We start from the raw sequence: 27,219 nt of genomic DNA, 5'->3' as shown, positions 1-27,219 counted from the left end.
CTGGGAGAAACACCTCCCAGTGTCACTTTTGGAGAGGGTTTTCCTAATGAAGCAGAAAGCCCAGCCCTGTCCCATCCCTGCATAGTTCAGGGATATTGAGCAGAGGATCTCCTGCCTCTCCTGCTCCCACCCCCTGGCCCTCCTAAGGGAATCCATGTGGCCAGGGGAGGGGGCAGACCAGCCCTGCTTTTATAAGGCTGGCCCTGCAGCACGTCCAGGTTGGCAGGAGTGACAGGAGGTTTGGCTTGCTCTGAGATACCCACCTCCCAAAGCCTGGGGTCCCTGGCATGACCAAAGGAGGAATGGAGTCAGTGGAATTGTTCACAACTGAAGGCAAAGGCAGGGGTTTGAAAGCCCAGAAGGAGTTCTTGCCTGGGGATGTCATCTTCGCAGAGCCAGCCTACGCAGCCGTGGTGTTTGACAGGTAAGAGAAAAGCGCTTGGAAAACTCAGACCAGAAATAATCCCGCTGCAAAATTTCACCTAGGTGGTTGTATAAAAGTTTGGAGGTGCCTGGATGACATCAGAGAAGGGATCAGAGGGAAGTCAGAAGTGCTCCTGGGAAGACACATTGACAGCTTGTAGGGAATGTCCTTCCCAGGGCTCAGATCAGCTTGTTCACTTGCACTAGGTGCAGTTTGTTTCCAGGATGTGACCTTGCAAGGTGCTTGGTGCTGTAACCTTTCAGAAAAGCAGTGAAAGTTGCATGGATTCAGTGCCTCACAGCCCCGTGCTACACTGCAGAGAACTGCCTGGAGTCAGGGAAATTCAGGTACAGGAGTCTCAGATCTGGCTTTGCTGAAGTCTCTGATGGGTTATACATGATAAAAGTGAGTTCTGCTGTGCTCTGCTCACAGTACCATCCCCAGCTGCACTTCCAGCTTCATCACCCACTGCCCTGGAACAAGGAGCTGGTGGGGATCAGCAAGTGACACTGTTTCTGTTAGAGATTTAATATTTACAGCTGGCTGAGCTAACTGGAGACAAACGTCTGCTGTTGCTCTTTCACAAGACTGGTTTTAAATTTATGTTCACACTGATGTAGCCAAACTCTGAGTTCTGGTGCAAGGATATTTTTCTTTTCTGCTGCTTGTTTTAAACACAACATTCACTCAACCTGCACTGCTGGTGTGGCTGTAGATGTCCATTTCTGCCCTTTGGATCAGTGGAAGATTCACTTAAATAACCTGAAAGAGAAAAGATGCAAAGAATGGATTTCTATGTTGATTTCCGTTGGGTTAAATCTAAATTAAAGCCTCTGACACAAATGAAATTTCTTCAGCTTTATAACATGGTAACTGAGAACAGAATGTGGCCCAGATTTTTAAGCTGAGGACTTAGATGGCAGCTGAAGGTTTAATTCTGACCTTAAGAAAGTCTTGAGTGCTCTTCAAGGGCATCATGGTGAGTTCTGAGACTGAATTTTTAGCCCCAAAAAGCCAGTGACTTCTGTAAATACCCTGCACACTAAACAGGGCTGTGAGCAATTCTGCTCAGCTGAGTTTGTCTAATTAAACCAGCTCTGCTAACGAAGTCTGGGGCACAAGCAGAGGTTGTGCTGCTGTATTAGCCCTGGTCATACTGTAGCTGAAGCTGATCAGTGCCACTGATATGGCAGTAGCAGAGAATTGGATATTTCAAAAAGCCAGTGACTTCTGTAAATACCCTGCACACTAAACAGGGCTGTGAGCAATTCTGCTCAGCTGAGTTTGTCTAATTAAACCAGCTCTGCTAACGAAGTCTGGGGCACAAGCAGAGGTTGTGCTGCTGTATTAGCCCTGGTCATATTGTAGCTGAAGCTGATCAGTGCCACTGTGTGATCTGGCAGTAGCAGAGAATTGGATATCAAATAGGCAGAGGAAGAAATAAGTTTTTTATGTGTCTTTCATTCACTGTTGCTTTGTCCTTTAACTGTCACTGGGTGAAAATTATTATGAATCTTTGCCATAGCAGGAATGACACCTTTAGTTTTTATTTTAATATATCATTGCAAGAGCTCACATTAAAAATGTCGTTTTTCACTTTAAAATGTTGAGTTCTTGAAGTCTTAACCCTGAGCTCAATTACAGGAGTTGGTGACAAAATAATTTCTCCTTGATGTGTCCTTTTAGCTCTTGAGTCAGTACTTCAGTTTCACTCGTGTCACTAGCTGGAATTTTCTGGTGATTTGCTTCAGAAGTGCCTATGGACAATTATTTCTCTCATATGCCTTATTAAAAATACTTTTTTTTTTTAACCACTGACTTTTGATGGTGGGTTAAAAATATTTTTTCTTCCATGTGCAATGTTCCACCATGCACAGAGCAGAGCTGCCCGTGTTGAAGAGCTGCGACTTTGCTGCATTTTCAAATGTCACTGGTGTAATGTGAGATAAGGGCAGAAGATATCACTGCACAGCTCACACTGAGACTGTGTCTTAGGCTGAGCTTTCCAACAGAAAACCTCAGATGTGTTTCCCTGCTTCTCTCCCTTCCTCCCCAAGCTGGGCTTGTTTAGCTCCCAGAGGGCAGGTCCAGAGGTTGAGCCGTAGAAGTCAAGGTAAACACAGCCCTTCTCTGCAACTGTTGTGCAATAATAATGGATTCTTACCCTCCCGTGGCACATTTCATCTCAAAGCACTGAATATGGGTCAGAGGTGAAACACAGTCCCAAAATCTCTGAAACAGACTTGTTGATTAGAGCTTGGCAGGACATAGCCTGGGTGTGAGATATAATGCAAACACACATTTTTCTTGTGGAAATTACCTTGATGCTTCTCTTCCACACCCAGGGCTTTGGTTTTAGAGGTCCCTTCTATTCAGCTGCATCAAACTCCATTTAATTAATTGCTGTCAAAGAAGGGCTGCCTGCATCCTCATATTCCTTACTCCTGCAAGATTAAATCCACGCCTGGCCTTGGTAGCTGGTTTTGCCCTGTAGGAACTGCTGTTGCCTCTGCACAGATGAAGAGCCCAGTGAAGAAGCATGTGCTTTTCCCAGCCCACAAACACAGGTGTATAGGTCCTAAAATTGCTGTTGAGTCTACACTATTAAAAAAGGGTCTCAGCCTGCAGGGGAACCCAAAATCCAGAGTCCCTCATCCTAATTCAACTCAGTATCCCCCATGCCTTGCTGAAAGCACTGTGTATGTGTACTGTGGAAAAGGGACTCAGATATGACAGATTGCTGGGTTTAAGTTTTTTGCTCAGGCCTTAGCAAATATGTGACCAGATTTTCCAGAGATCTGAGCTCTCTTGTGCATAAAGACCACACAGATCCACAAGAGTGCAGAGCTGATCTCTATTTCCCAGCCCTTTGAAGAACTCAGTCCTTTGGGAAGTGTATTCCCAGTCTGTGGGTGTTGAGACCCTGAAATCCTTCCCCTGATTTTGCTGCTGAAAGGTGTTTGGAAGGCAGCTGTAGTGCAGAGGCCACACAGTGATTTCTGCACGACTGCATAAGCTGTGCAGGCAAAGCAAAGATCTGTCTGGGATTAGTAGGAGCAGCTCTGCAGAGATGCAACACCACTGTGCTCTCCAGAGCACAGCTTGGAATGGAGATCACACTGGGATATCAGCCACCATTTACCTGGCCAATGACCAGATGGTCAAGTTTAAAGTCAGTAACAAGTTACACGTGGGAGCTTTGACAAGCTGCCAGGCAGATCAATGCCCTTCCTGTACTTACCCAGAAAGTCAGGGCTGTTATCACTGCTGGTTACCTCCACCACTGCTGGGAGATCTTTGGAGAGGCTCTTCCATCAGCCCACTGTGGATCCAATCGATATATATATATAAAAATATAGAAATAAATAAAAAAAATATATATATACAGTGGATATCACAGTACAGACTCCCACCTGACTTATATATGTAGACAGAGATGGATACCTAGACAGATACAGTCTGTCTAAGTAATTTGTCACCCAACTGCACTTTAATGATGTCTTTCAGTAGGAGGCTGTTTGAGGAATTGTGGGGATTTTGTTTGGGAAAAAGGACAAATGTTTCCTTTGACAAAACTCTATCATGGGGTCTCCCTGCAGAGCCTAACACTGGAATTCTGTGTCCAGACAGGTGAATCCAACACTAAATGCTGATATAATCAATGGATCTCCATATGTGCAGTGAACAGAGACATCTACCTTTGAGCTGAATGGCTTTCCAGACCCCACTGAGTGTGGTGAGGAATCTCTACTCACACACAGGGTACAGATGAGCACATTTCAGTGCCTAAATCTACAGGCTGTATCACCCTGGAAGCCTCTGAAGGTCACAGGGACCCTGAGAGCCCCTAAAGTTGTTTTAGTTGGTGAGGGTTTGTACTCTTCAGCCTCAGATGGTCATCTGAGCAGCAGTTTTTTACACAGTGCCAGAGACTTTTAATCTAGAAGTATGTAAAACTCAAAGAAAAATGAGGTTCCTATAAACACCAGCCAGCTCACAGTCAGATTTTAAGGTCAGAGTATGACTCACTAGGATAACTCTGTTCATTTCAGGGGGGTTGGACTGGGACTAGGTGACCTTTAAAGGTCCCTTCCAACCCAAATCATTTGGATTTTATGATTTTATAACTTAGTTGCTTAATGCAGTGTATACTTAGCATTGACTCCTGTATCAAGCCTGCTACTTCTACCTGAATGAGAGCAGGCTGCTTAAAGAGAGGGTGAATACTGAGGGCAAAGGGGTGCAAAAGTCTGTGTGATTTCCAGGATAAAGTGTAGACACAGCCTGATCTCTGACTTAGCCTTGCTGTCACCAGCTGAAATATCACCCAGAAAACACCACTGTCAGGCCTGCTTTGCCCTGACATACAAGCAGAAAGCTGGAAATGCATCCTCTCAAGGGATTCTTTGCTTTTGTTGGTGTAGTTTTTCAATTTGCAAAGGCTCTGAGCCTCTCACTGAAGCTTTCTCTAATCCTCCCTCCCTGTTTGCTTTCTCCTTGAAGACCCCAGGTCTCCTTTCCTCCATCACCTTCATGTCCATGGCATTCCCAGTGCCTGGGCTCCATGTACTGTATGTGACCTTCTCCTCTGACACATCACTTGGCTCTCAGGCCTGCAAGAGTTTACATTTCCTATAAGCAAGGGGATGCCTCATATGTCTCTGTCAGCCTTTGCCAGGAGAAGGTTTGCTCTTTAACCAGCAGGATTTGAGGGGCAGTAGCCAAGGAAAGCAGTGTCATGTGGTGGAAAGTCGAGATCACCTGAAGATCTGCTTGATGAGGGATCTGCAAATTGATAAAAACCTGAGATCGTGCAAATTTTGCATGTCTTTTGATGTACAAAGAGGTTGAAAATATTTTCCAAGGAAATGTGGGGAGCTCTGCTATTGTAGTTAGGATGACCTAGACATATAAGAAATCCAAAATTTTCCATAACAGCATAACTGAAAAGATTATGGGAACAAATTCTTTGAACTGACACCGATAAAAACTGAGAGCTAATGTGATTGTATTCATATTTTTAAAAAATGTTCTGGGGTTGGATTTTTTATTACTATCTCATTTGTTCAAAAACCTAATTAAAACCTGGGAACAAATCTAGATTTTTTAAAGAAAATCTCACCCACACCTCTAAGAAAAGGAAATCTTGTCATGAAAGACTAAAAATAAAATAGTCAAAAATTAATCTAAAATAAATCCTCCTCTCAAATCAGAAAAACTAGGATATATCATCCCTAACATTTTAAAGATGAAAGTACTAAGCTCCAACTCCTTTTAAAAAGAGCAAACCCATTCTTATGCTAATAATTCATCTTTAGGTAGCAGGTGCATTTTCTTAGGCTGTTGTCTTTAATGAAGTGTTACAGCCTCTGCTTTGAAAACCCAGGAGACTTTGCCCTACATCCTAAGTTGTTCTTATGCTGTTCTCTGTAGCAGACTGGGGAGAGAGATGCCCTGCCAAGCAATAATAAATAGGATTTAGGTGTAAGTTGGGCCATCTCTGTGTATCATCTGTGATGTACAGGATAGCAGGGACCCATGTTTAACAGTTTGGGAGCTGCTCACTGTGTCCATCAGCTACTCACTGAAATCCTTCTCTGTTCTTTGCACTAAAGCCATCTCACCTGGCTTTTCCAGGCCACTGAATGAGATGTTTTGTGTGCTGGATGGCAGATGTTTGGGCTGTGCATGTCTTGGAGATGAGGTTAGTACATTTCCTGTGACAGTGCTCAACCCTGGCAGGTCCAACAGACCTTAATCTGTCTGAATCCAATCCAAGCAGTCACAAGAGTTATTTGTTTCTTGAGCTTTCACTGCAAGCTGTGCTTGCAGGAGCCATGGTTTAGTTGTCAGTGCTGTGTTGCCTCTTGCATTTGTTGGCTGGCACATTGAATCACTGTTTTTGTCACGTAGCTGCATTGAGGATTAGTTGTAGTTGTGTGTCCCACCTAAGTAACACCAGAGCACGTGAGCCCTTCAGAGTTCAGCTCGGTTGATGCTGGGGTGGGAGGCCAAGGAAACCTGAGGCTCCCCAGAAAGTCATTCAGTGAGTCAGTCAGTGGCATCTGCCCTCTAAGTCAGCCCTAAATCCTGACTTGGCAAGCTTGTGATGGTCTGGAGGCATCACTGTACTAAAGAAGATCCTGCTTTTGGGGAGGGTGAGAACCAGTTCTCACTATGTGTGGAAAAGGGCACTGATCACCTCAGAGGTTGTGGTGTGCACTGAGCAGAAATCAGTTGTGTTATCCCTGTGATGAAGCAGGGGAAGCTGAGCAGCAAGACCAGAAGGGTTCAGACCTCCAGAGTTCCTTGGTGGGTGCCACAGCAGAAGGCAACTCCCCAGGGTCCTCTCCAGGAACTTTTAGTGCTGCCTTTGTGCCTCAGGGTTTAGCTCTTATATTTTTCAGATTCTGTGCTGCTTTAGTGTGTAATTCTGAGCTTCGTATCAGGGGATGGTGAGCTCTCTGCACAGAGCAGGGAGACAAAACAATTCCTGCTCCAGCTGGGCACCAAGGACAAATGATCCAAATCTCAGCCCCAAGAGCACAAAAAACATGGACTGAAGAGAGAAAAGCAAGGATGGGACTGCATGGGCTAAACTATAATTGGACTATTAACTCCAATATGCAAATGGAGCAGAACTGATGAAAGTGAGAGACCCCGTGAGCGCTCGTGCAGTTTGTGACCATTTTGGTTCATCTTGGGTGCAGCCCTGGCTGGGCTCTTGTGCTGCCCAAGGTGGATCCATGGAGGCCTTTTAATAAATCCCTGCTTTATTCTTTAACTCTGTCCAGCCTCTGTTCTAGGTCAGCCTTCCCAAGACATCAGCCTGGCCATGCAGCACACTGCCCACATGGGCTGCTCTCTGTACTGGAGAGGAGATCTGGGGTACCTGGACCATTTTGGGTTGTGCTAAACACTTTCTAGGCCAGACAGAGAAGGTTTCATGGACTAATGATTTCCACAGGCTGAGAGGCTTAAATTTAATCTCAGCTGCTCCACTTGGAGAAATTTAACCTTACAAAGGAGATGAGAGAGGAGCCTGTGAACCACTGAAAGCCTTTGGAGTTTGGGTGCTGTGTGTCTTCAGGACAGGTGGAAAGACCAGAATCCAGCCAAGGGAGAGCCCCACTTTGTCCTTCCCTTTTGGGGCATCCAGCTCTGAGCTCCTCTGAGCTCTACAACAGGAGTTTCACAACTGCCAAGGGGCACCTGGGGGATTTAGGTGCTTGCAGATGCTTAAGCAATGCTAGTTGAAGTTTTATGGAATGGATCTCAAATACTTGTGTCTCCTGATTTTTTTACTGTGTCAAGAGTTGAGCCCTGGCCTCTGGAGTCCTGATAACACAGAGTATCCACAAATCTAGTCTTCTTTGAAACCATTTTGGGGCTCAGAGGATCCCATAATGGTTTTGTAAGAGCTGTAGTATTTCTTACCCTTGCCAGTCAGATTACCTGGGAGTTATTGTCTCTGCAGTTTCAATACCACAAGGTCTGTTCCTTCTCTTTTTCAGAAAGTCTTGTATTACATTTTTGGTGCATTTCTGCAGCTCCTCAGAAATGAGGGATTTCCAGAGCCCTGGAAAGTTCTGCCAGCCAGGTTTGCTTTGGAAAATCTGGACACCCCATGCAATAAACAGCAAAACTCAAAGTCAGCATTTTAATATTTTTTTATCCTCAGGGTGCAAACTGAGGAGAGAGAAGCACTTGTTAGAGAACTTGGATTTTTCTGCACCATGTTCCCTTCCAACCTGTCATTCCTCTCTACAAGGAAACTTCTTTTTCTTTTTTCTTTCTGACTGCCCTTAAAACACCCAGGTGGCAAGAGGGATCCCCATTCCCCACATGAGATATCTCCCTGCTTCCTGGCACGATGTAACCATGTGGGTTTATCAGCTCTCTGGCTCTGCTTTGCCTTACAAGGAGTGTAATCTCTCTTGCACCTCTCTGCCCCCTGACCTGACAGCTGACAGAGCACAGCCTCACATTTCTCACCAGCTCCCAGCTCTTCCATTGGACACAGTGGAGCTGGCTGCATCCCCCTTCCCAGACACATTTCCCCCTGCCCCATCCCAGGTGCTGGCCTTACACTGGGCTCCCTCCAGCACTGCTCACTTTCCTAAACCTTTTATCTAAACCTCATTTTTGCACATGGTTTTGTCTGATGTGTGTCATCCTGCTTTTAAATCTGTGTCCCTCTTTATCCTGCAAGAGACAAGGCACAGGGTAGATTATGCCAGCAGCTCACACAATATTTTCAGAGAAAAGAAAATGCCTTTTAAATGTACTGTGATATAAATATAAACATGCATATGTATGTGTGTACCTATATATAGGTATAGGTATAGTAGAGAGCAAGGACAATCTTTGGGCTGGATTCTCTGGGGCTGTCAGTCTGATTCCTGCTTGTGGCACATCCTCCTTACAGGCTCATCAATAATTTTTTTATTTCCCTGTGTCTCAGTTTCCCCCCTCTGCGCTGTGCACAATTATAAATGTTCCTTTGATCAGAAAGCCCCTGTGGCCTCTGAGCTTTTTGCAGTGAGGAGAACCTCCCTTCTGGCACCAGCAGTGGCTGAGTGATGGGAATTTAAATTCTCCTGTACTGTCAAGCCTGGCTGGAGGCCCAGATGAAGTGGGCGGTTGCCTGGAGAAGCAGACAGCTGCAGACACCAAATCAGGCAGTGAAAAGCCTTTTCTAGCAGCAAGGGGAAAGTCCCAAAATTTTTTGGACAGGAGACCAAAGTGTCTCCCCCTCCTTCTCAGTGAATTAAGCCCTAGGAGCAAAAGCTGGACACCTGAACAGGGATATGGGGGAGGTTTTCCCTCAGCCTGGGACCCTGGACACTCTCAGAAGGAGGATGTGAAGTCAGACTCCTTCATCAGTATCCTCCCTCACCCTTGGTTATGGCTACATGCCTACAATTGTAGGATGCTTCTTGGAAATCCTGTTTTGAATCCTTCAAAGATGAAAGTCATTCCATTTAACAATTTAACTTGCAGCAAAAGCACCAGGCAAGAACACAACCATTAAGCTGGGTGGGACCTTTCTCCATCCTCCCCAAAAATCTTGAGGGGTTCATTTGTGTGCAGGGGTGCAAAACTGGCAGGACCTTGACTGGGCAGAGCTGGGCCTCGCTGACCCACGGTGTCCTTCTGTCCTTCCAGCCTGACACACGTCATCTGCCACACCTGCTTCAAGCGGCAGGAGAGGCTGCACCGCTGCGGGCAGTGCAAGTTCGCGCACTACTGCGACAGGACCTGCCAGAGAGCAGCCTGGCTCAGCCACAAAAACGAGTGCTCGGCCATCAAGAGGCACGGCAAGGCACCCACAGAAAACATCAGGTGAGAGCTGGGCCCTGCGGCCTGGGAGAGGACAGGGCAGGCCTGGGGCACGCTCCTCTCATGGCAAAGAACAGCTGGGTGGCCTGATCTGGGCAAGGTGGAGGTGGGAGAGGGTTTGGGATAGGCCAGGAGGATCTCTGAGACAGGGAAGTGTTGGGAACTCCCCATGTGTGGAGACACGAGGCTTGACTCTATTTTTAGAAGGCTGGTTTATTATATTATGATATATATGATACTAAAATACTACCTAAAAACTATACCAAAAGAACAGAGAGAAAAGGATGATTAGAAGGCTTGAAAGAACAAGAATAGAATGCATAACAAAATCTTGTGACTCTCAGAGTCCGATGCAGCTGCATCTGTGATTGGCTCTTAATTAGAAACAACCAACATGCACCAATTGCACCTGTTGCATTCCACAGCAGCAGATAGTTATTGTTCACATTTCTTTCCTGATGTCCTCAACTCCTCAGAAAGGGAAAATCTTGGCAAAAGGATTTTTCATAAAATATCACAGCTACAGGGAAGATATGTGGAGGAGCATCAGTTGTGCAAGAGGTGTGCTTCTGTTTGGTTTTTTTGGTGCTGAGCCTCAAAAACTCTGAACATGGTGATGCAAACCTACCCTGCATGTTTTAGGAAGTGTGGGAGACTGGGAAATAGGAGGAAAAGTGAAAGAAGAGATGGGTTCTTCCCCAGCTTGCCTCTAGGATACATTAACTTGTCTTCACATTCTGGCTCCACCATAAAAAATGAGAGGAATCCTCATGGAAATGGGAGCAGCTGTGGAGGGCTGGGGACCTGGGGATCTGTAGAACTTCTCCAGATGAGAGCACAGGTGCTGGGACAAACCCCTGCATCCCCCTGTCCTTCAGAAGGCTGGACATGCTAACTATCCATCACCCATCAGATGCTGAGCCTGCCTCAGCTGATCTGCCTGCACGCCATTTCCCCCCAGGAGAGGAATTTTGATGAACTTTGTGTTCTCCATGACGAATTTTGATGAATTTTATTCTCTCCATGATGAATTTTGTTCTCTCCATGACGAATTTTGATGAATTTTATTCTCTCCATGATGAATTTTGTTCTCTCCATGATAAATTTCAATGAATTTTGTTCTCTCCATGATGAATTTTGTTCTCTCCATGATGAATTTCGATGAATTTTGTTCTCTCCATGACAAATTTTGTTCTCTCCATGATGGATTTTGACGAGTTTTGTTCTCCCCACGTGGTGCTGGTGCCGTGGCTGTGCCTGGCCAGGCTGGCTGCCCGCATCCTGTGGAAGATGGAGCGGGAGGGCAGCGGGCTGTCCGAGGGCTGCCTGGTGGCCATCGAGGAGCTGCAGAACCACGTGGACAGCTTTGGAGAGGAGGAGAAGAAGGAGCTGCGTGCTGACGTGGAGAGTTTCCTGGAGTTCTGGCCGCCCCACAGCCAGCAGTTCGGGATGCAGCTCATCTCCCACATATTCGGGGTGGTATGTCCAAGGGATGGCAGTGCACGTGGGGAGGGTTTGTAATGCCAGCTTGGGGAGAAGCTCTCCAGCTGGCCTCATGAGAGGATGGCTGGCTTCATCCCATTCCCCACCTGCTTCTCCTCTGCACTGACTGGGAAACTGAGGCATGGCAAGGGCTGAGACATTTTGTCAGTGTAAATGTGCAGACAAGTGGTTTGCTCAGTCATAGGTGCTGCATTTTCATCACAAGTCCCACTGGGAATCTCTCTGCACCTGGGAGAGCTGAGAAAATATATTTTTAGTAACTACATCTAGAATGTATTTGAATATAGAAGATCTGTTTTAGTAGATTTTGATTTAGATGTCTATTAATATTGTGTGCATTCGATTTTTTATATTGACATAATATATACAATAAAAACAGTAAAAAATGGAAATATATTTAATAATATCAATTACGAAGTTGTTAACTACAAATTTTTGCTCTCAGTGTATCAGAGAAGGACATTCCAGTTCAGGCTGAGCTGCTCTGCTCCCAGCCCTGGGTATCCCTGCCCTACCCCCTCAGCTCCCAACACTGCCAAGAGGGGACACAGGCTCTGCTCACCCCTCTGCCAGTGGCTGCTGTGCAAGGCAGGCTGGCCTTTGCCACTCTCAGTACAGGGAGAGGACACAGCATGCTTTGGCACCCACACCACAAAGAAAACCCAGTCCACTGGACACAGGGAGAACCTGTGCTAGTGACCAGCACAGCTTGTCTGTGACAAAGAAAACCCAGTCCACTGGACACAGGGAGAACAGCTTGTCTGCACAGGAGCAAGGAAGTACAGAAAAACTGCAGAATAAGTTCACAAAGGAAATAAAACTATTAATGGGGTAAAATAATCAGCAGCTGAGTTAATTATTTCCTTTGGTTTATCCTATCACGTTTTCTCTTTGCAGATATTTCCATTATTTATGCTTGTGACTAAAAACTGCTCTGTTCATAATAGTGTATCATATAGAAAAGTGAAATAATTAATTCTTGGAATATATGCCATGCAAAAGTAGTAATTCTGAAATTCACAGCAAAGAATAGTAGCTGGCTTTAAGAGCTTTGAGGGCAACCCAGCAAACATGACCAGGTTCAATACAGCAGTCAAGGTTAATTTCTAACTGATACCTGTTTTCATAAGTGTGAACTTTGCTTTCTGCTTGAATTGCCTCAAAGTCATTTTCCTGTGACCTTTTTCTGAATTATTTTCAGGAACCAAATATAAGGAAATCAATGCATGGCCAAACCAAGTTTATCTTAGGCATCCCAAGTGAACACTGACAGCAAATATTCTGTAACACTGACTCAGCTCTGGCCTGCTCCCTCTGCACAAGCCCTGCATTGTTTCTCTTCTGATGTTTTATCCCAGCTGGAGTGTTTCAGCTTTTTCTCCTTTAATGCTTCTTCCTGCCTGTGTTTTGGGACTAGATCAGCTGCAATGGCTTTACCCTCAGTGACCAAAGAGGACTGCAGGCTGTTGGTGTGGGAATCTTCCCCAACCTCTGCCAGGCCAACCACGACTGCTGGCCCAACTGCACCGTCGTCTTCAACAATGGCAAGTGAGTGGATTTCTTTCCTTTGGTGCAGCAGGGATGCATGCTAACAGCCAACTCAGCAGGCTCTGCCACCCCCAGTGTCAGGTCCCTGCCAGAAAATCTATCCATTCTTCTTTCCTTCTCTAGCTCAGAAAAAAACCCCAAGCAGTACTTTCTTCCTGAAGACAAACTGGTTTTCCCCCTCGTTATTTAAAAAATTTTCATCTGATGCACTAACAAATATACAAGATTTGGACCCCAAATCCAGCAACCAGCAAAGAATTTTTCCCTGGTTTCTTATGAGTTTTGTAACTAGACTCAAAATAGGTAGCTAAAGTAGTAAATAGCTGTTTAACTCACCCCTTATACTGAAGTCTCATTTATAGACAGCTAAGGAGTAATTCTACTTGCAAATTATCAAGGATTATGCTGAGTCTACAACCCAAGAGTTTCTCCTAACCAAAGCTTGCAATCAGTGTGTTTATAACCATCTCTAACACAACCCCCATCTGGTGAGTGTGTGCCATCTCAATTAATCACTGATTAACCCTTTAGCATCAGGACCTTAGTGGCAGATTGTTATCTGCAAGCAGAGTCGCCTGAGGTGCAGAATGCTCTCAGTCTCTGGGCATTCCCTATTCCCACCCCAGTCCTGTCAGAAAACCTCTGCAGGACGAGTGAGATGGAAAAAGATTCAGTGGGAAATGGGAGATGCTTCACCAGAGCTGGGAGTGGAGGTAGCCCACAGGAGGGATGCTCTGCCCTTCCCAGTTTCCAAGCCATGGCAGGTATAGACTGCTGTTGATTCAGAAAGTTGCAGTGTGTGCAAAACATTAACTGTGGGAAATTGCTTGCCAAAAACTGCACAGCCACAGGATTTTCTCTGATCTTTCTTCTACTATTTTACAGCTATCTGTCCTCACTAAACTTTACTGCTATAACTTAACCTCCCCTCTTCCCCCAGCCTCTCCTTTTTTAACTAACACATTGGTTCTACACTCCAGTTATCACTGCTGGTTTTCCCTGATAAAACTGCACCAGCATTTACCAAGCAGCTAGTAAACGAGCCAAGAGAAAACAAAACTGGATTATTACTTTGGTGGGAAATAGGGTCTGATCCAAAGTCAGGCTGGAGTCTGTACTATGATATCCAGTTGCCCTGGATTGGATCCACAGTGGACTGATAGGAGAGCCTCTCCAAACAGCTCCCAGCAGTGATAACAGCCCTGACTTTCTGGGTAAGTAAGGAATGGCATTGATTTTCCTGGCAGCTTGTCAAAGCTCCCACATGGATCTGGTTACTGACTTTAAACTTGACCATCTGGTTAATGGCCAGGTAAATTGTGGCTGATATCCCAGTGTGATTTCCATTTCAAGCTGTGTTCTAGAGAGCACAACTGCTGATGTCAGTGGAGACCTTTCTGTGCAGGAGATCCAGTCCCCTTGTTCCTGCCAAACATCATGAGCAGGTTTTGCACATTCCCTGACCAAGACCACTCCCAAAATCACAGTGCCAGGGCAGTTCTCCACCAAATCCTCTGTGGCCCAGTGATGGACAATTTGCCCCTGGCAGCTGCACATCAAAAGGGAAGCTCTCATGCAGTGCCACATGAGCCAGGCACAGGCAACCCCCTTGTCTCCTGTCAGTACAGTGTCCAGTGCTATGCCATGTACCCATTTTTTTGTTGTTGTACTTGTACATGTGTAAACTGCAGATGTTTGTTTTGTCTTTCAGTCATGAGGCTGTAAGATCAATGTTCCACACACAGATGAGGTGGGTTGGTCTTGAAAGCATCATTCTCCTCCATTACCCTGTACCCCTCATGCCCCATGTCTAATGGAAAAGATGCAAAGACCCCCATGGGGCTCCCTCTGTTTACTCCAAATTCCACTTTTCCTGTTTTCTAAACTTCTCCTCTTTCCCTGTGTAAAGCCCCACTAAACCCAAACCTCACTTAACTCTGCATTTTGTAGTAAATTAAAACAATAGTGGTAATAGACTGTCTTCCCCAGGGTGAATTCCCTCTCTGCCTTCCCACCCTCTCCCTTGGCTTCCTCCCTGTCAGTATTTCCCCTCTCCACTTCTCATTTCTCCTCCCCTGACCATGGCAAGAGCATGAAAGTCAGAACAAGGTCTTGCTAATCTTGTACAGCCCAAAATAAAACCTTGCATATTAGGAGATGAGAAATGACTGTGTTACTGACACACTAAATACTCCATGTTTCTCCTGCAACAAACTGTGCCCAAGGAATGTGTTGCCTACAGTAGCAGTACCATGAGATGTAGATTTCAATTCCTTTTTATCATAATCCATCATTAATGTCCCACCTTTTAATGATGCCACTGTTACCTGATCCAAACTAAATAAATTAAAAAAATATGTTCAAAAAAAGTCTTTGCTTAACTCACGGCATTTGGTATATTATAGTCAGTGTTGTTAAGGGGACACTGTTGTCTTTAAATTTTAATTTCAAGCAGGCATGCATTTTCCTCAAAGAAGATGTGAAATACATTTGAAGTGCTCTTCTTCACCACTGAATCTTACTCAGTACATTACAGACAGGGCCATAAAAAAGGGGGAAAAGACTTTCACTTCTGATTAGAGTTGCTATTTGGGGCAATTTGAGTTTTGAGCTATCAAGCACTCACTGTGCCTGTGCATGCAGCTATCAAGGTCCCTGCTGCTCTGGCAGACGCTGGGGAAAGAGCCCTTGACAAGCTCAGTGGTGTGCTCCTGGCTGACAGTGTCCCTTTAACTACAGTATTTAAAGTATGCCATGTGTTTCCTGGCTTACCCCAAAGGCTATCAACCCCCTCCACACAAGGGATGGCTGCTTAAAATACCCCCACGGTGCTTGGGCTATCAGGGGCATCATGAAAGTCAGAGGCTTGATTTCGCTTCTCTGGTTGCATGACTCACTTTGACAAGGATCCTGTGAAGTGTGAACAGGAATGTTTATATGTGTAAACTTCTCAGATGGGAGTTGCTCTTTTTTGTGCACTTCCTCCTGTGGTAGCTGGTTGCACCTTTCTCTGTCTGGCACTTTCCTGTGGTTGTGACATAACTAATAGCTGCCCTTCGTGACAATGGCATGTTTGGTGGTAAATTGTGTATGGAATTTGTTGCTGATATGGCAACACCAAGAGAAGATCAAGACCAGCCTCGGGGAAGAATTTTGACAGCAGCTTTAGCAGAGCTGGAAGATGCAGAGCTACGCCCTTGGTACTGAGAGCCTGTAACAGGAATTCCAAGGGAATTTTAGAAGGAATTACAGGAGAATTACAATCCCTTTGCAAAACATGATCACACAGAATAAGGCATGTCCTCCCCAAAAGGCTAACTTCTAAAGCACCTGGTGATACCTGTGAGTCCTCTGCCACCTCTGCCTTTAGTGAGGCTTTTGTTGGGTTCCACCTAGATCACCTCATGTTCAGGTGGGAGCCAGCAAGTCCCCCCCAGCTCCATCTCAGGGCAGATACGTACATTAAACACACTGTTGAGCTCACTAGTAGTTGGGAGAGGAGGTGGATACAAAAGAACCACCTCACTGATGGTATTTGATGGATTTTTTTCCCCATTCTGGCCAAATTCTCTAGCCAGTTGTGCCTGCTTAGCCCCCACATCTGAGAGGTGGCCCAGAGTAACTGGGACATTTAGTATGTAGAGTGAAAGAGCAAGGGAACACTTCTAAATCTCCACATTATTTAAGACCTTTTGCAGGGAATGACATGAGGGAAAGGCAGGTACAAATGTCTGGATTTCCAAATCCCATCATCAGGGGCTTGCCATGGATCTCAGTAATAGAGATTGGCAATTGAACTGTGGTAATAGGTCAAAAGAGCTATTTAAAAATAGACTCTCTCCAGATAATTACTTCTAAGCTTTTATGTGGAAATGCGTGAACAAGGTGAGGGCATCTCTTATGCAGCACCCAGAGGGAATTTGTCTTAACTTTTCAAAGTGAAAATGATACCAAAGGCAGCAGAGCTCAGGATCTGGGAGTATAGCCAGGGGTGTGTGGGCAGCATGCAAAGCAGCACTTAAAAAAAGATCCCAAATCCAAACTCAGCATTTTGGTGTGTATTTCTGATCTCAATGTTTTTTTTTTCTTCTGGTGAGATCTCCTGCAACAACCTAAAAGTTGATGTCCAGGTTGAGCTCCCATATGAATAAATTAATGGAGCCATAACCTCTTTATAGCTCAGACCTTTACATATTCCTACCAGGGACCTGTAGAGGGGCAGGAAAAACTGGTGTGACAGTGTTGTTGCTCTGTATTCAGTTAACCAGCCTGCTGTTCACCTCTGCACTGCCTCCCTGAAGACTTAAAGCAGTGCCTGAGGGCGAGGGCTCACCTCTGCAAGGCAGGGCAGGCTGCAGGATTGTCCCTGCCGGCTCTGTGGCTGCACTTCTGCTTCTGCTGCTTCTCCAAACGCACCTCCCATCTCCTGTGCCCCCAGGATCGAGCTGAGGGCCCTGAACAAGATTTCCCCGGGGGATGAGCTGACGGTTTCCTACGTGGATTTCCTCAGCCTGAGCGAGGAGCGGCGGAAGCAGCTGAAGAAGCAATATTACTTCGACTGCACGTGTGAGCACTGCAAGAAACAGCTCAAGGACGACCTGATGCTGGCAGTGAAGGCAGGGGACAGCAAGGTATGGGTTGTCCTGCACTCTCCAAACCCAGTGGTGGCCGCATCTCCTCCACTAAGTCATCTGTGGGTCTCTAGGACTGTGGTTTCCCAGCAGTCTCAATAGGAACGTATTCAGATTTTGGCAAAAGCATGACTAATGCCAATGTGAAAAAAATGAGAACAGAACTGACCCTTGATTGGGCACAACAGCAATTCAAGCCCAACACGCAAGGCCAGCTTAATCTTTATTATGCAAGATAAGTACAGTTTTTAATTTTAAAAAGCCCCCAGAAGTTGTCTTTAACCTAAAAGTCCAACAATAGAGAGGAAGTATTGGAAAAATATTGGAAAATTAGGTCCAGAGCTGGGAAAATAAAAATGCTGACATTTAGATTGTGGAGTGGGGTGGTTTTTTGGTTTTTTTTTGTTTTGTTTTTTTGTTTTTTTTGTTTTGTTTTTTTGTGTGTTTGTTTTGTTGTTGTTGTTGTTGTTGGGGTTTTTTGTTTTTTCCTGAGAAAATGCAAGGGAATCTACATTTTGAGTGCAGAAAGAGCAATGTGTTGCAGGTGATCCATGGTGACAGGACTAATGAGAGCTGCTGAGGCTCTGTGGTTTGTACCATCTCTCCAGTTCCAGGAATGTGGGGAGCCTGAACTTACAGTCCCTCTTTGCAAAGGCCTGTCACAAGGAGTTTGCACCATCACTTGACATTTTTGCACACTTGCTGTGGGCAGACTGACTGTGAGGAATTAACATTGAACTGCTCATTTCTAAGTAATCTTTCTTTTCCTTGGAGGTCTCACAAGTCATCCAGCAGGAGGGTATAAGGCTGTGTCTTGCTGTTGGCAGTGGGATGTGTTGCCTGGCCAGCAGCTCCAGTTTATGAGCGTGCTGGCAGCTCTTTTTAGTTCCACGGCCCAAGGATATAATTCTCATAGGTTTTGTGATCTCTGGCAGTCTTAGCTTGGGGATTTCTGCTCCTGGAAGCCTTATAAAGTGAATAAGGGAAGGCAAAGCAAGGCAGAGCAATAAGTGCATCATCAAGTCACTGGTCTGCAGTGTTGAGCAGTCCCACCATGAATCAGAGAGTACAGCCCAGGGGATGATGTGGAGCAGCTGGGAAACAACACAGAAAAGTTGGGATGAGGAAATGTGACCTCACAGAAGCAGTGTCACCAGGAGAGGCCCAGTGAGATGCATCTTCCTGGGAAGGAGCACAGAACTCTCAGCCTCCCTCTCAGGAGGTGCCAGGAAGCCAAGCCCAGTCCTGTAACTCTTCTTTCAGAGAGATGGAGCCAGGAAAGGCTGGATACTGCAGAGTTTAAATCTGTCCTTGGGAAAAGGTTTAGAGATATAGTATTGAGCTGATATAAGGGAGCTCCCTCATAGGAGACAGGAGATGGGACTAGAGAAGACCCTTTCCTTGCTGGGTCAAGTTCTCCTCTGCTGCAAAAGACCCTGCTATAAACCCATTTTAAATTATCAAGCTTCATCTTACAGCTAAAGCTGACAACTGTACCTCTCCACTTTTAATATAAAGCTGTTCCACAGCTCAGTTCTCTGCTGCAGAAGGATTTTTATCTGGCCTTCTGCAGGAGTATTTTTGAGCACATGCTCCAGTAGACAGCATTAAAAAAATATCATCCCTCATTCAAGACCTGCTACCAAGTCTTGTCTGAACAGTGAGACCATGAATCACAGAATGATTTGGCTTGGAAGGGACCTTATAAATCATCTCATTCCATCTGCCCTACCATGAGCAGGGACACCCTTCCACCAGGCATGCAGCATCCCCTTTTTGTGAGCATCAGAGGTGCTGTGCAGCACACAGCAGGAAAACGTGCACTTCTGGGGGAAAGTCCCCCACAGTCTGAAGCGCTTGTGCAGAAAAAGCCAGTGAGTATGCAAGGTGCATGATTTCAGCTATTAAAAATACACCCCAATATACATCCACAGACAATAAGTATCTAGTCTGAAGCGCTTGTGCAGAAAAAGCCAGTGAGTATGCAAGGTGCATGATTTCAGCTATTAAAAATACACCCCATCCACAGACAATAAGTATCCATGCTGACCTCACCCGCAGAGCACGTTGGCTGTGTCACATTTCCTGGGCTCAGGCACAATTGCCTGGGGGCAGCAGCACTCACAGCTGCATGGAAAAAGTGCTAGGAATACATGGGAGATGGACAGCTTCCATCCTCAACAGCTGCTCTGACCTCCAGTCCTTCACCCCTTCCAAAGAGTAGCAAAGCTCCCATTGTTTTTAGTGGCAACTGACTTAGAAGTCTAGTAAAGGCAAGGGAGGTTTTTTATTAGACAAAGCCACAGTGGAAATGCTGTTTAAGGTGCTTATTCTGGGAGTCTTGACTCAGAGAGCACAGCAATGTGATTTGTACTGACATTAACATTGCCTTTGGATGTGCTCTGTGCCCCAGAACACCCTGTGTGCTGCTCAGGCAGCTGCCCAAATGTGTTTAGCTGCAGCAGCTTCATTATAATGCTATAGAATAATAAATCAAAACACAAATGTTAACATAATAACATCTGTAACAGATAGGGGTAAATGGATGTGAAAATTACGGGTTTTCCTTCAATACTACACTTTGAAGAGGATCTCCCAACTAGATGAATTTCAGATTCCTCAAAAGTCTAATTGACCAAGTGTGGAAAAAAGACAATAGGACAGTCCTACAGTCCTGACTCCCAGTCTTTGCATCCTTCATTGCATTATTGGGACTCTGCTTTTGATCTACACCCAGAGATCTTTCTTGGCTGCTGGCTCTGCTGTGTGTCTCCAGACCAGGCTCTTCCCAAAAACTCCCAGAGTCACATGACTATGGGCTGTTTTCAGATTTCCTCATTTATGAAAAGGAAGGTCATGATAGCTAGAATAGTTGGGAAATGCAAATTTGAAGGGCTCAGAGAAGCAGAGGATGAATGGTTGTGCTGGATATCATGTTATATTTCAGTTTTAAGGGAATAAAGAAGTGGCAGCTAATTATGAGCTCAGTAGTGTTTTGCCAGGTGTTCCTAGATGTGCTTCATGTCTCTAAATGCATGGTGAAACACAAACTTCTTTGAGGTGTGCAGGAAAACACATTTCCCTATCGGGGTGCAGCTGAAATCTGAGCTCAGCAATCTTAGGTTATTTGGAACCAATGACAGCATTTCTCAGGGTAGGTAAAATTCAGGGTTTTTTCCTGTTCCACTGATTTCTCATTCAAGAGCCTCATTTCTCTCTAGCAGCTGCACTAAGAGCACCTGATACTCACCAGCTGGTGGCTTTCACAGCCTCTTTGGTATCTCACAAGACCTCCCAGTTGCAGGGTGAATTCTGCCCCTTCTCCAGAGGGGAAGAGTGGTGGGGAGGGTTGAGGAACCTACTCATGCATGTCAGAGGCACATGGCCACTAGCCTGATGGGCAACCCTCTCACTGAAGTCAGCAGGACCTTCACCTTGTGACCTGGAACTGGGACACTGCAGCCCATTTCAGCCCCAGCAGGTCTGTAGGGCACACTGGGATTTGCAACCAGCGGTAGGAAGTGGTGATGTGGGAAAAAAGCATCCCACCAAGCTGATTTGGACCGAGCATTCTTTCAACCAGCTCCCCTTGGCATGTGTGAGGCAGTGCCTTTGCCTCACTGGTGTTCCCACTGCTGTCCCCAGCCCTCTGCAGACACGGTGAAGGAGGTGATCCAGTTCTCCAAGGACACGCTGGAGAAGATCAACAAAGCCCGCATGGAGGGACATTACCACGAGGTGAGTCCTGGCACTTCTGCTCTCTTGCTGCACACACACTGCCCAGGAAAGGAGGCCTTGTCCCCCTCTACACTCACAATTTATGGATGAAACTGTAAAGCACAGCCATGTCTGAGGCATCCCAGACTAATTTCTTTTGATGGCACAGAGAGATTCAGGTGACTTCCAGCACCTCTGACCGACACAGGTGTTGAACCCAGGGCTCCTGGGTGAAACTCATGAGTTACAGGGCAGGTGTAACAAGTCAGCTCTGCCAGGTAGCCTCAAAAAAAGAAGGACAGTGTGTTTTGAAGTGGAACAAGACCATCAGGGGTTTTTGTGTTGATCTCTTCAGTGTTCTGTGTTGCTCATTTGTGGGGTGCTGAGGATAGGGGTGTGGTTTGGGTGAACCATGTCCCACCTTGGGCCCCAAGCTGCAAGGGCAACAGGTGAGAGAACTCAAGTAATTTCTTTTTTTCTCCCTCTTTTGCTCACCCAGGAAATTAATTGTTCTCCTGAGAGAGCAGCACTCCAGGTTGAGTAATGACCTCTGGGTTTTAACTGTCTGGGAAAAGGCTGAAGCTCCCTGGAACAGAAATCTGGGCACTGACTCATGGCTAGAGCAGGCATGGAGCAGTGCAGCTCTGTGTCTCCAGCCCCAAGGGGTCATTAAGAGTATTCCTTACATTGAATATTTTCAGGAGCCTGGTGGATGGCATTGGGGTGTGAGTCTATAGGCACTTGGTGTCTTTCTTCTCCTGAGCAGTAGACATCACATTTTCCTCACCAGTTTTAGGAGTGTAACCCTGAGAGAGAAAGCTGTGAGTTCCAATAATTCTCCTAGGCTGATGTTTCTCAACAAATCAAAGCACATCCTCTCTTCCCCAACCTTCACAGAGGCTGGCTCAGCCTCTGGGACTGGTATGGACTGTACAAACCACAGGGTCTTGGGGTGGCAGCTTCAGGCCCAAAGGTGCTTGGACTCACCCTTCCTGTCCCTGCTTCCTCCACACTCAGGTTGTGAAGCTGTGCCGTGACTGCCTGCAGAAACAGGAGCCTGTGCTGGGGGACACGAACATCTACCTGCTGAGGATCCTCAGCATTGCCTCCGAGGTGCTCTCCTACCTCCAGATGTTTGAGGAAGCAGCTGACTATGCCAAGAGGATGGTGGATGGCTACCTGTGCGTCTGTGCCCTACTCCTGGCAGCTCTCTGTGCTCTCTGTGCCATGTTCAGCAGTGTGTTACAGCAATAATTTTCTCAGTCTGCTCCCATGAAGGCAGTGGTGGCAAAATTCATATGGGAACCTTTTTGTACCACCAGATTGAGAGGGGTCCCTTAAATCCACAAGCGCTCCCAAACATCTTGATTTACTAAACTGGAACTGGCAAATGTTTTAGGAACATCTTTCACCACCCTTTTTGTTTTGTCTCAGAGGCATCTCAGGGCTGCCCTGATAGCAAGACACAGAGCCTGGGCTGTGTCTGCAGGAGATGCCTGTTCCCTGCACCCTGCAGGAAGGAGAGGTCAAAGAGAAACTATGTCAAATGGCTGTCACTCAATATATCCCCTCACTCCTGAATATTACATGGATTTTGTCTTGGCTCACTATATAGTCCTGTAGTAAAAGCTTAGTGAGAATAAAGAAATTCGGTTTTAGATCCAGGGTAAACATTAAAAATTATGTACTTTATTATTACTGAGGTTTTATAACAGGAATCATGAGTATTTAACAGGAGGGGGGAAAAAAGGAAAGACAGAAAAATAATGGAAACTGTTGAGTAGAGAGAAAAGCCTAATTTATCATCTCATTCACCCTCCTGATGAGGACATCTTACACTCATTGCTTGTCTTTTTGTCAGTTCTACCCCAAAGGCCTGTTATATTTTGTTCTTTTGCAGAGGGGTGACAGAGTCACCTCCCTGGCTTGCAGGCCTGACAAGAAACTTCATGTCCTAGCCCTGGTGCTGAGCTAATTGACTGAGAGAAAATTCTTTCCCCTCTGTGTTCCTGTTTTTCTGACCATAGTGAGGACCTCAGTAGTTTCCTTTCTTGCTTTAAGTGCAAATTCAAAATTCAAAAGAAGCCCTTGAGGGCAGGTTTCCAGCTAAGTCTAAGCAGCTTCTAACTCTGCTTCAGCTTTCAAAGTTGCATGGAGAGGAGAGGTTTCATTTTTCCCATCTTAGGTACTGAAAATTCCCAGATGAAGAGATGCATCTGCAGAGGGTGAGATGAACATTTCTGGAGGTTCTGGAACCACCTGTTCCTCCTCCTGCTTTGAATGAGGAGCTGGTGATTGTTGCATTTTACCCCACTGTGTCAGGTTAAGCTGGTGCCAGCTGAGCTGTAGGGTCAGATCTGTGCTCTGCTTGTGTCAAAATATTGACAGAGTGTGGTTTTCTCTTGGCATGAGATGACAGAGCTTGGCTTTCTCCAAGCCAGGAGTTGAACTATCCCAGTTCACATCCCATCTTGCATAACTCGTGTCCCTGTACAGCTCTGTCCTTGAGTAATGTGTCCCCAATCCCTTCTAAGAGGGGCACAAGGGCACTGGCTGCAACAGACCCTTCACCTGAGTAAACAATCTGCTCTTTGGCAAACACATCATGTCAGTGACACTTTTGGGAACCCAGATTTCTCCTGAACTAAAATTACCCAATGTTTTTCCAGGAAAATTTACCATCCCAACAACGCGCAGCTGGGGATGGCCGTGATGCGGGCGGGAGTGACACACTGGCACGCTGGCCTCATTGAAGTTGGCCATGGCTTGATCTGCAAAGCCTATGCCATTCTCCTGATAACCCATGGACCTTCCCACCCAATTACCAAAGACCTGGAGGTAGGTGCCATCTCCTGTTTTGTCTCTGCTCTCTATCTCGGCAAGATTACAGTCAAGCTGTAGAAACAACCGCCCAAAAGAGCTGAGAGATGTAGTAAGTGCTGACTGCTTCTTACCAGTGCTGTGGTTTTATCTAGATTATGTTACATTCTGCTGAGAAATGCATCTCCTTTCTTACTGGAAATTTTCATCCCTGGAAAACAGCTTTTATTCTGCACCAGAACATACATGAGAAATGGCAGCCGAGCCCCTGAATCTTCTTTGAAATTGCTGTGCCAAAATACAGAGCCCCCATTCTTCCAGCAGGCTGATTTCACAGCTCTCAGATGGATGACATTGAAATTTGAGTATATCAAGTTACACCTGGTGGATGTGCCCAGTTTCCCTCCTGATTTTCTTTATTGGTGTCCATTCTTCTGTATTTACCACTCCCCACTCCTCCTCAGCAGCAGTGTGTTTTTTCCTCAGATGACTGATAGGTGCATTTCCTAGCAGAGTCAAGAGTGGAGATTGGGAATTGCATCTGCTCAGATGTGAGGAATTATTTACAATTGCAGCTGGGGATCTATTATTTCTTTAGCCTCTAATTCACTTCATGTGACCTGGTTGCGTTATAGCATTCTCCTTTATTACCCCACAAAAAATTATAGGATACCAGATTAAATCCTTTATTGATGTCTTAGTCCCCATATAGCAGAGCTATAACCTTTACTGGTGCAATTTTATATGTTCAGAAAAATTAATATGTACTACCTAAAGCAAACCTGTCGACTGCTTCCATATGTGTAGCAAAGGATGAGATGCCTCCATTTTTTTACTTCCCTTCACATTTTAGGAAGAAAATAGCTGGTATATGATGCATGATTATCTCTGTGCTGCTAAATAAAGGGTTGAATAAATACCCAGAGAGGTGTAAAAATACATCCTAGAATCCCTTCTGATTCTCTGCTATAATGCAGCACAGGTATGACTGCTGCTGATGAATCCTGGGGTCTAAAGGGTGAAACTGTGCGACTGAGCAACTCTCTTCTCCCACTTGAGGTGACCCCACCCTGGTGCTGGGCCACCCCAGGGGCCTGGCCCAGGGTGTGGATGGGAAGTGCACTCATTTCCTGGCTCTGCACAGCATCACCTCTAGGTCCTGCATCACTTTTGGGAGCGTGAGGCTTCCCAGCGGCCTCTGGAAAAGCTGGATGTGGGAAAGGCTGATGCCTTCTTCAGCACAGAGGCAAATGAGAGTGAGAAAGGAGCAGAGTGTCTGTGTCCAGCCTGCTTTGGTCCTGCTGGTGGGACACCGAGGGCAAGGTGCCTCAGTCACTGCATGGCCTAGGACATCTCTTGGGGACAGTGCCCGAAATTGGGCACATGTTTTGAGGTCCCCTGAGTCACAGGGTTTGTAACCTGCTGTGTGTGTCCCGCAGGTCATGCGCGTGCAGACGGAGATGGAGCTGCGCATGTTCCAGCAGAACGAGTTCATGTATTACAAGATGAGGGAAGCTGCCCTCAAGAACCAGAAGATCCAAGTCATGCCTGAGCCCAGCAATGAGAATGCACCAAGCCTCTTCCACAAAAAGGAATAAACCCAGAGCTTGACACCAATTCATGCCTGCAGGGTAACATCACCCGTGGCACTTCCAAACATTGGGAATGTGATACAGCAATGGGATATATCCACAAGGATTGTTTCCAGTGGCACAAGTCTGACAGCGTGGACCTGCTGTGGGAGCAACCTGAAAACTCTTCTGAGGGCTTAAAGTGGAAGAGGTCCTGGGCAGAAACAACATCCCCTTTTCTATCACTAAGGCATTAAATAATCAAAGAAAAAAAACCCTGTCATAAAATTATTTACATTTTTATTGGAAGTGTGTTTCTCTCTACACACGTCCTGGTTCTGAATTCCTTTGTTATATTTTGATGGATTTTTCCTAAGGGGTTCTACCACTTCCTTGGCATGACATAATTTCTTTCCCGTGGTGTCCAAGGGATGATAGAAGTGGGAAGCCAGTTCCAAGAAGTGTCATGTACACCTGTAGGCAATGAATGCAAACTGAACAAGTTCCACAGATGGTGTTTTGTGTTAAATGATTTTTTTCTGATGAAAAACTGCTGGAAAATGATTTTGCAGCTGGCACAGGTGCAACATCAAACTGTGGGCCATTTGCAAGTGAGACTAACTGGAATCCTTACATCAAGATAAGTTAATTGAGATAAATTATTCTCCTTAGTTACAAATCAGAAAATGTCCACAGTGATGGATGGAAACCCTGTCATAAAATTATTTACATTTTTATTGGAAGTGTGTTTCTCTCTACACACGTCCTGGTTCTGAATTCCTTTGTTATATTTTGATGGATTTTTCCTAAGGGGTTCTACCACTTCCTTGGCATGACATAATTTCTTTCCCGTGGTGTCCAAGGGATGATAGAAGTGGGAAGCCAGTTCCAAGAAGTGTCATGTACACCTGTAGGCAATGAATGCAAACTGAACAAGTTCCACAGATGGTGTTTTGTGTTAAATGATTTTTTTCTGATGAAAAACTGCTGGAAAATGATTTTGCAGCTGGCACAGGTGCAACATCAAACTGTGGGCCATTTGCAAGTGAGACTAACTGGAATCCTTACATCAAGATAAGTTAATTGAGATAAATTATTCTTCTTGTTACAAATCAGAAAATGCCCAAAGTGATGGATGGTCATGGGGCCATGCCAGAAACCAGTTGCTATTGCCAGTTTGGTGCACTGGCTCTGTGGATTGTTCTAACTGGACAAGCAGTTTCCAGGGAGGGGAATCCACTCTTCCTCATCTTTAGGGTGAGCTGAGGGCTCTGTGCCTCAAAACACCTGCCTTTTATCTTAGGTGTTTAATCAATTTTGTGCTGAGAAATGAAGGACAGTCCATAAATGAGCTGCCAGTGGACTGCCAACAGAATTAAGGAGAAGTCTAACGTCTGAAGTTGGATTTCTAGATAAAAAAATGTATTTGTTGTCTGCCCATATGTCTCCAAATCCAACTGATTTCCTGCAGACTTTTAGTGGCAGCCAGGAGAGGAAAAGGTTTATTCAAGAATCCCCTACTTGCTCCTAAGCACAATAGCAAGTAAAAAAACCCAGATCTTTTCCTCTTTGACATTTCTCAGTAATTTTGCTGATGTTTCTCCAGATCTGAGTTCACTAAAGACCAACACCTGATTTCTAGGCACTATTTAGCTAAGCCCTC

General features: G+C 45.6%; 1 protein-coding gene across 2 annotated transcripts; it reads left to right on the top strand.

Annotated features, from left to right (window-relative positions):
* On the top strand, window positions 1–25,885 carry SMYD1 (SET and MYND domain containing 1). Of its 2 annotated transcripts, XM_039723864.1 has the most exons (10): window positions 1–424; window positions 9,593–9,769; window positions 11,032–11,245; window positions 12,687–12,817; window positions 14,529–14,567; window positions 17,256–17,448; window positions 21,094–21,186; window positions 22,183–22,346; window positions 23,835–24,003; window positions 25,425–25,885. In XM_039723864.1, the coding sequence occupies exons 1-10, from the start codon at window positions 288–290 to the stop codon at window positions 25,581–25,583; spliced, it is 1,476 nt and encodes a 491-aa protein (XP_039579798.1). In that variant the 5' UTR covers window positions 1–287; the 3' UTR covers window positions 25,584–25,885. The 2 variants fall into 2 exon arrangements, with proteins under 2 accessions (XP_039579798.1, XP_039579799.1); XM_039723865.1 differs by lacking the exon at window positions 14,529–14,567 and having other exon boundaries at window positions 2–424.
* The last annotated feature ends 1,334 nt before the right edge of the window (window positions 25,886–27,219 follow it).

This window comes from Passer montanus, unplaced genomic scaffold (genome assembly GCF_014805655.1).
Source record: "Passer montanus isolate IOZ18808 unplaced genomic scaffold, ASM1480565v1 scaffold51, whole genome shotgun sequence".
NCBI lineage: Eukaryota > Metazoa > Chordata > Aves > Passeriformes > Passeridae > Passer > Passer montanus.
Note: the sequence above shows the minus strand (reverse complement) of the source record. Positions and strands in the feature narration are given on the sequence as shown.

Bases quoted from the DNA above. Each gene is read 5' to 3' on its own strand.
- SMYD1 (XM_039723864.1), top strand. From the start codon at position 288: ATGACCAAAGGAGGAATGGAGTCAGTGGAATTGTTCACAACTGAAGGC. The intron at 9,770-11,031 runs GTGAGAGCTGGG...GTGCCTGGCCAG, and splicing joins GCACCCACAGAAAACATCAG to GCTGGCTGCCCGCATCCTGT. The intron at 21,187-22,182 runs GTGAGTCCTGGC...CTCCACACTCAG, and splicing joins TGGAGGGACATTACCACGAG to GTTGTGAAGCTGTGCCGTGA.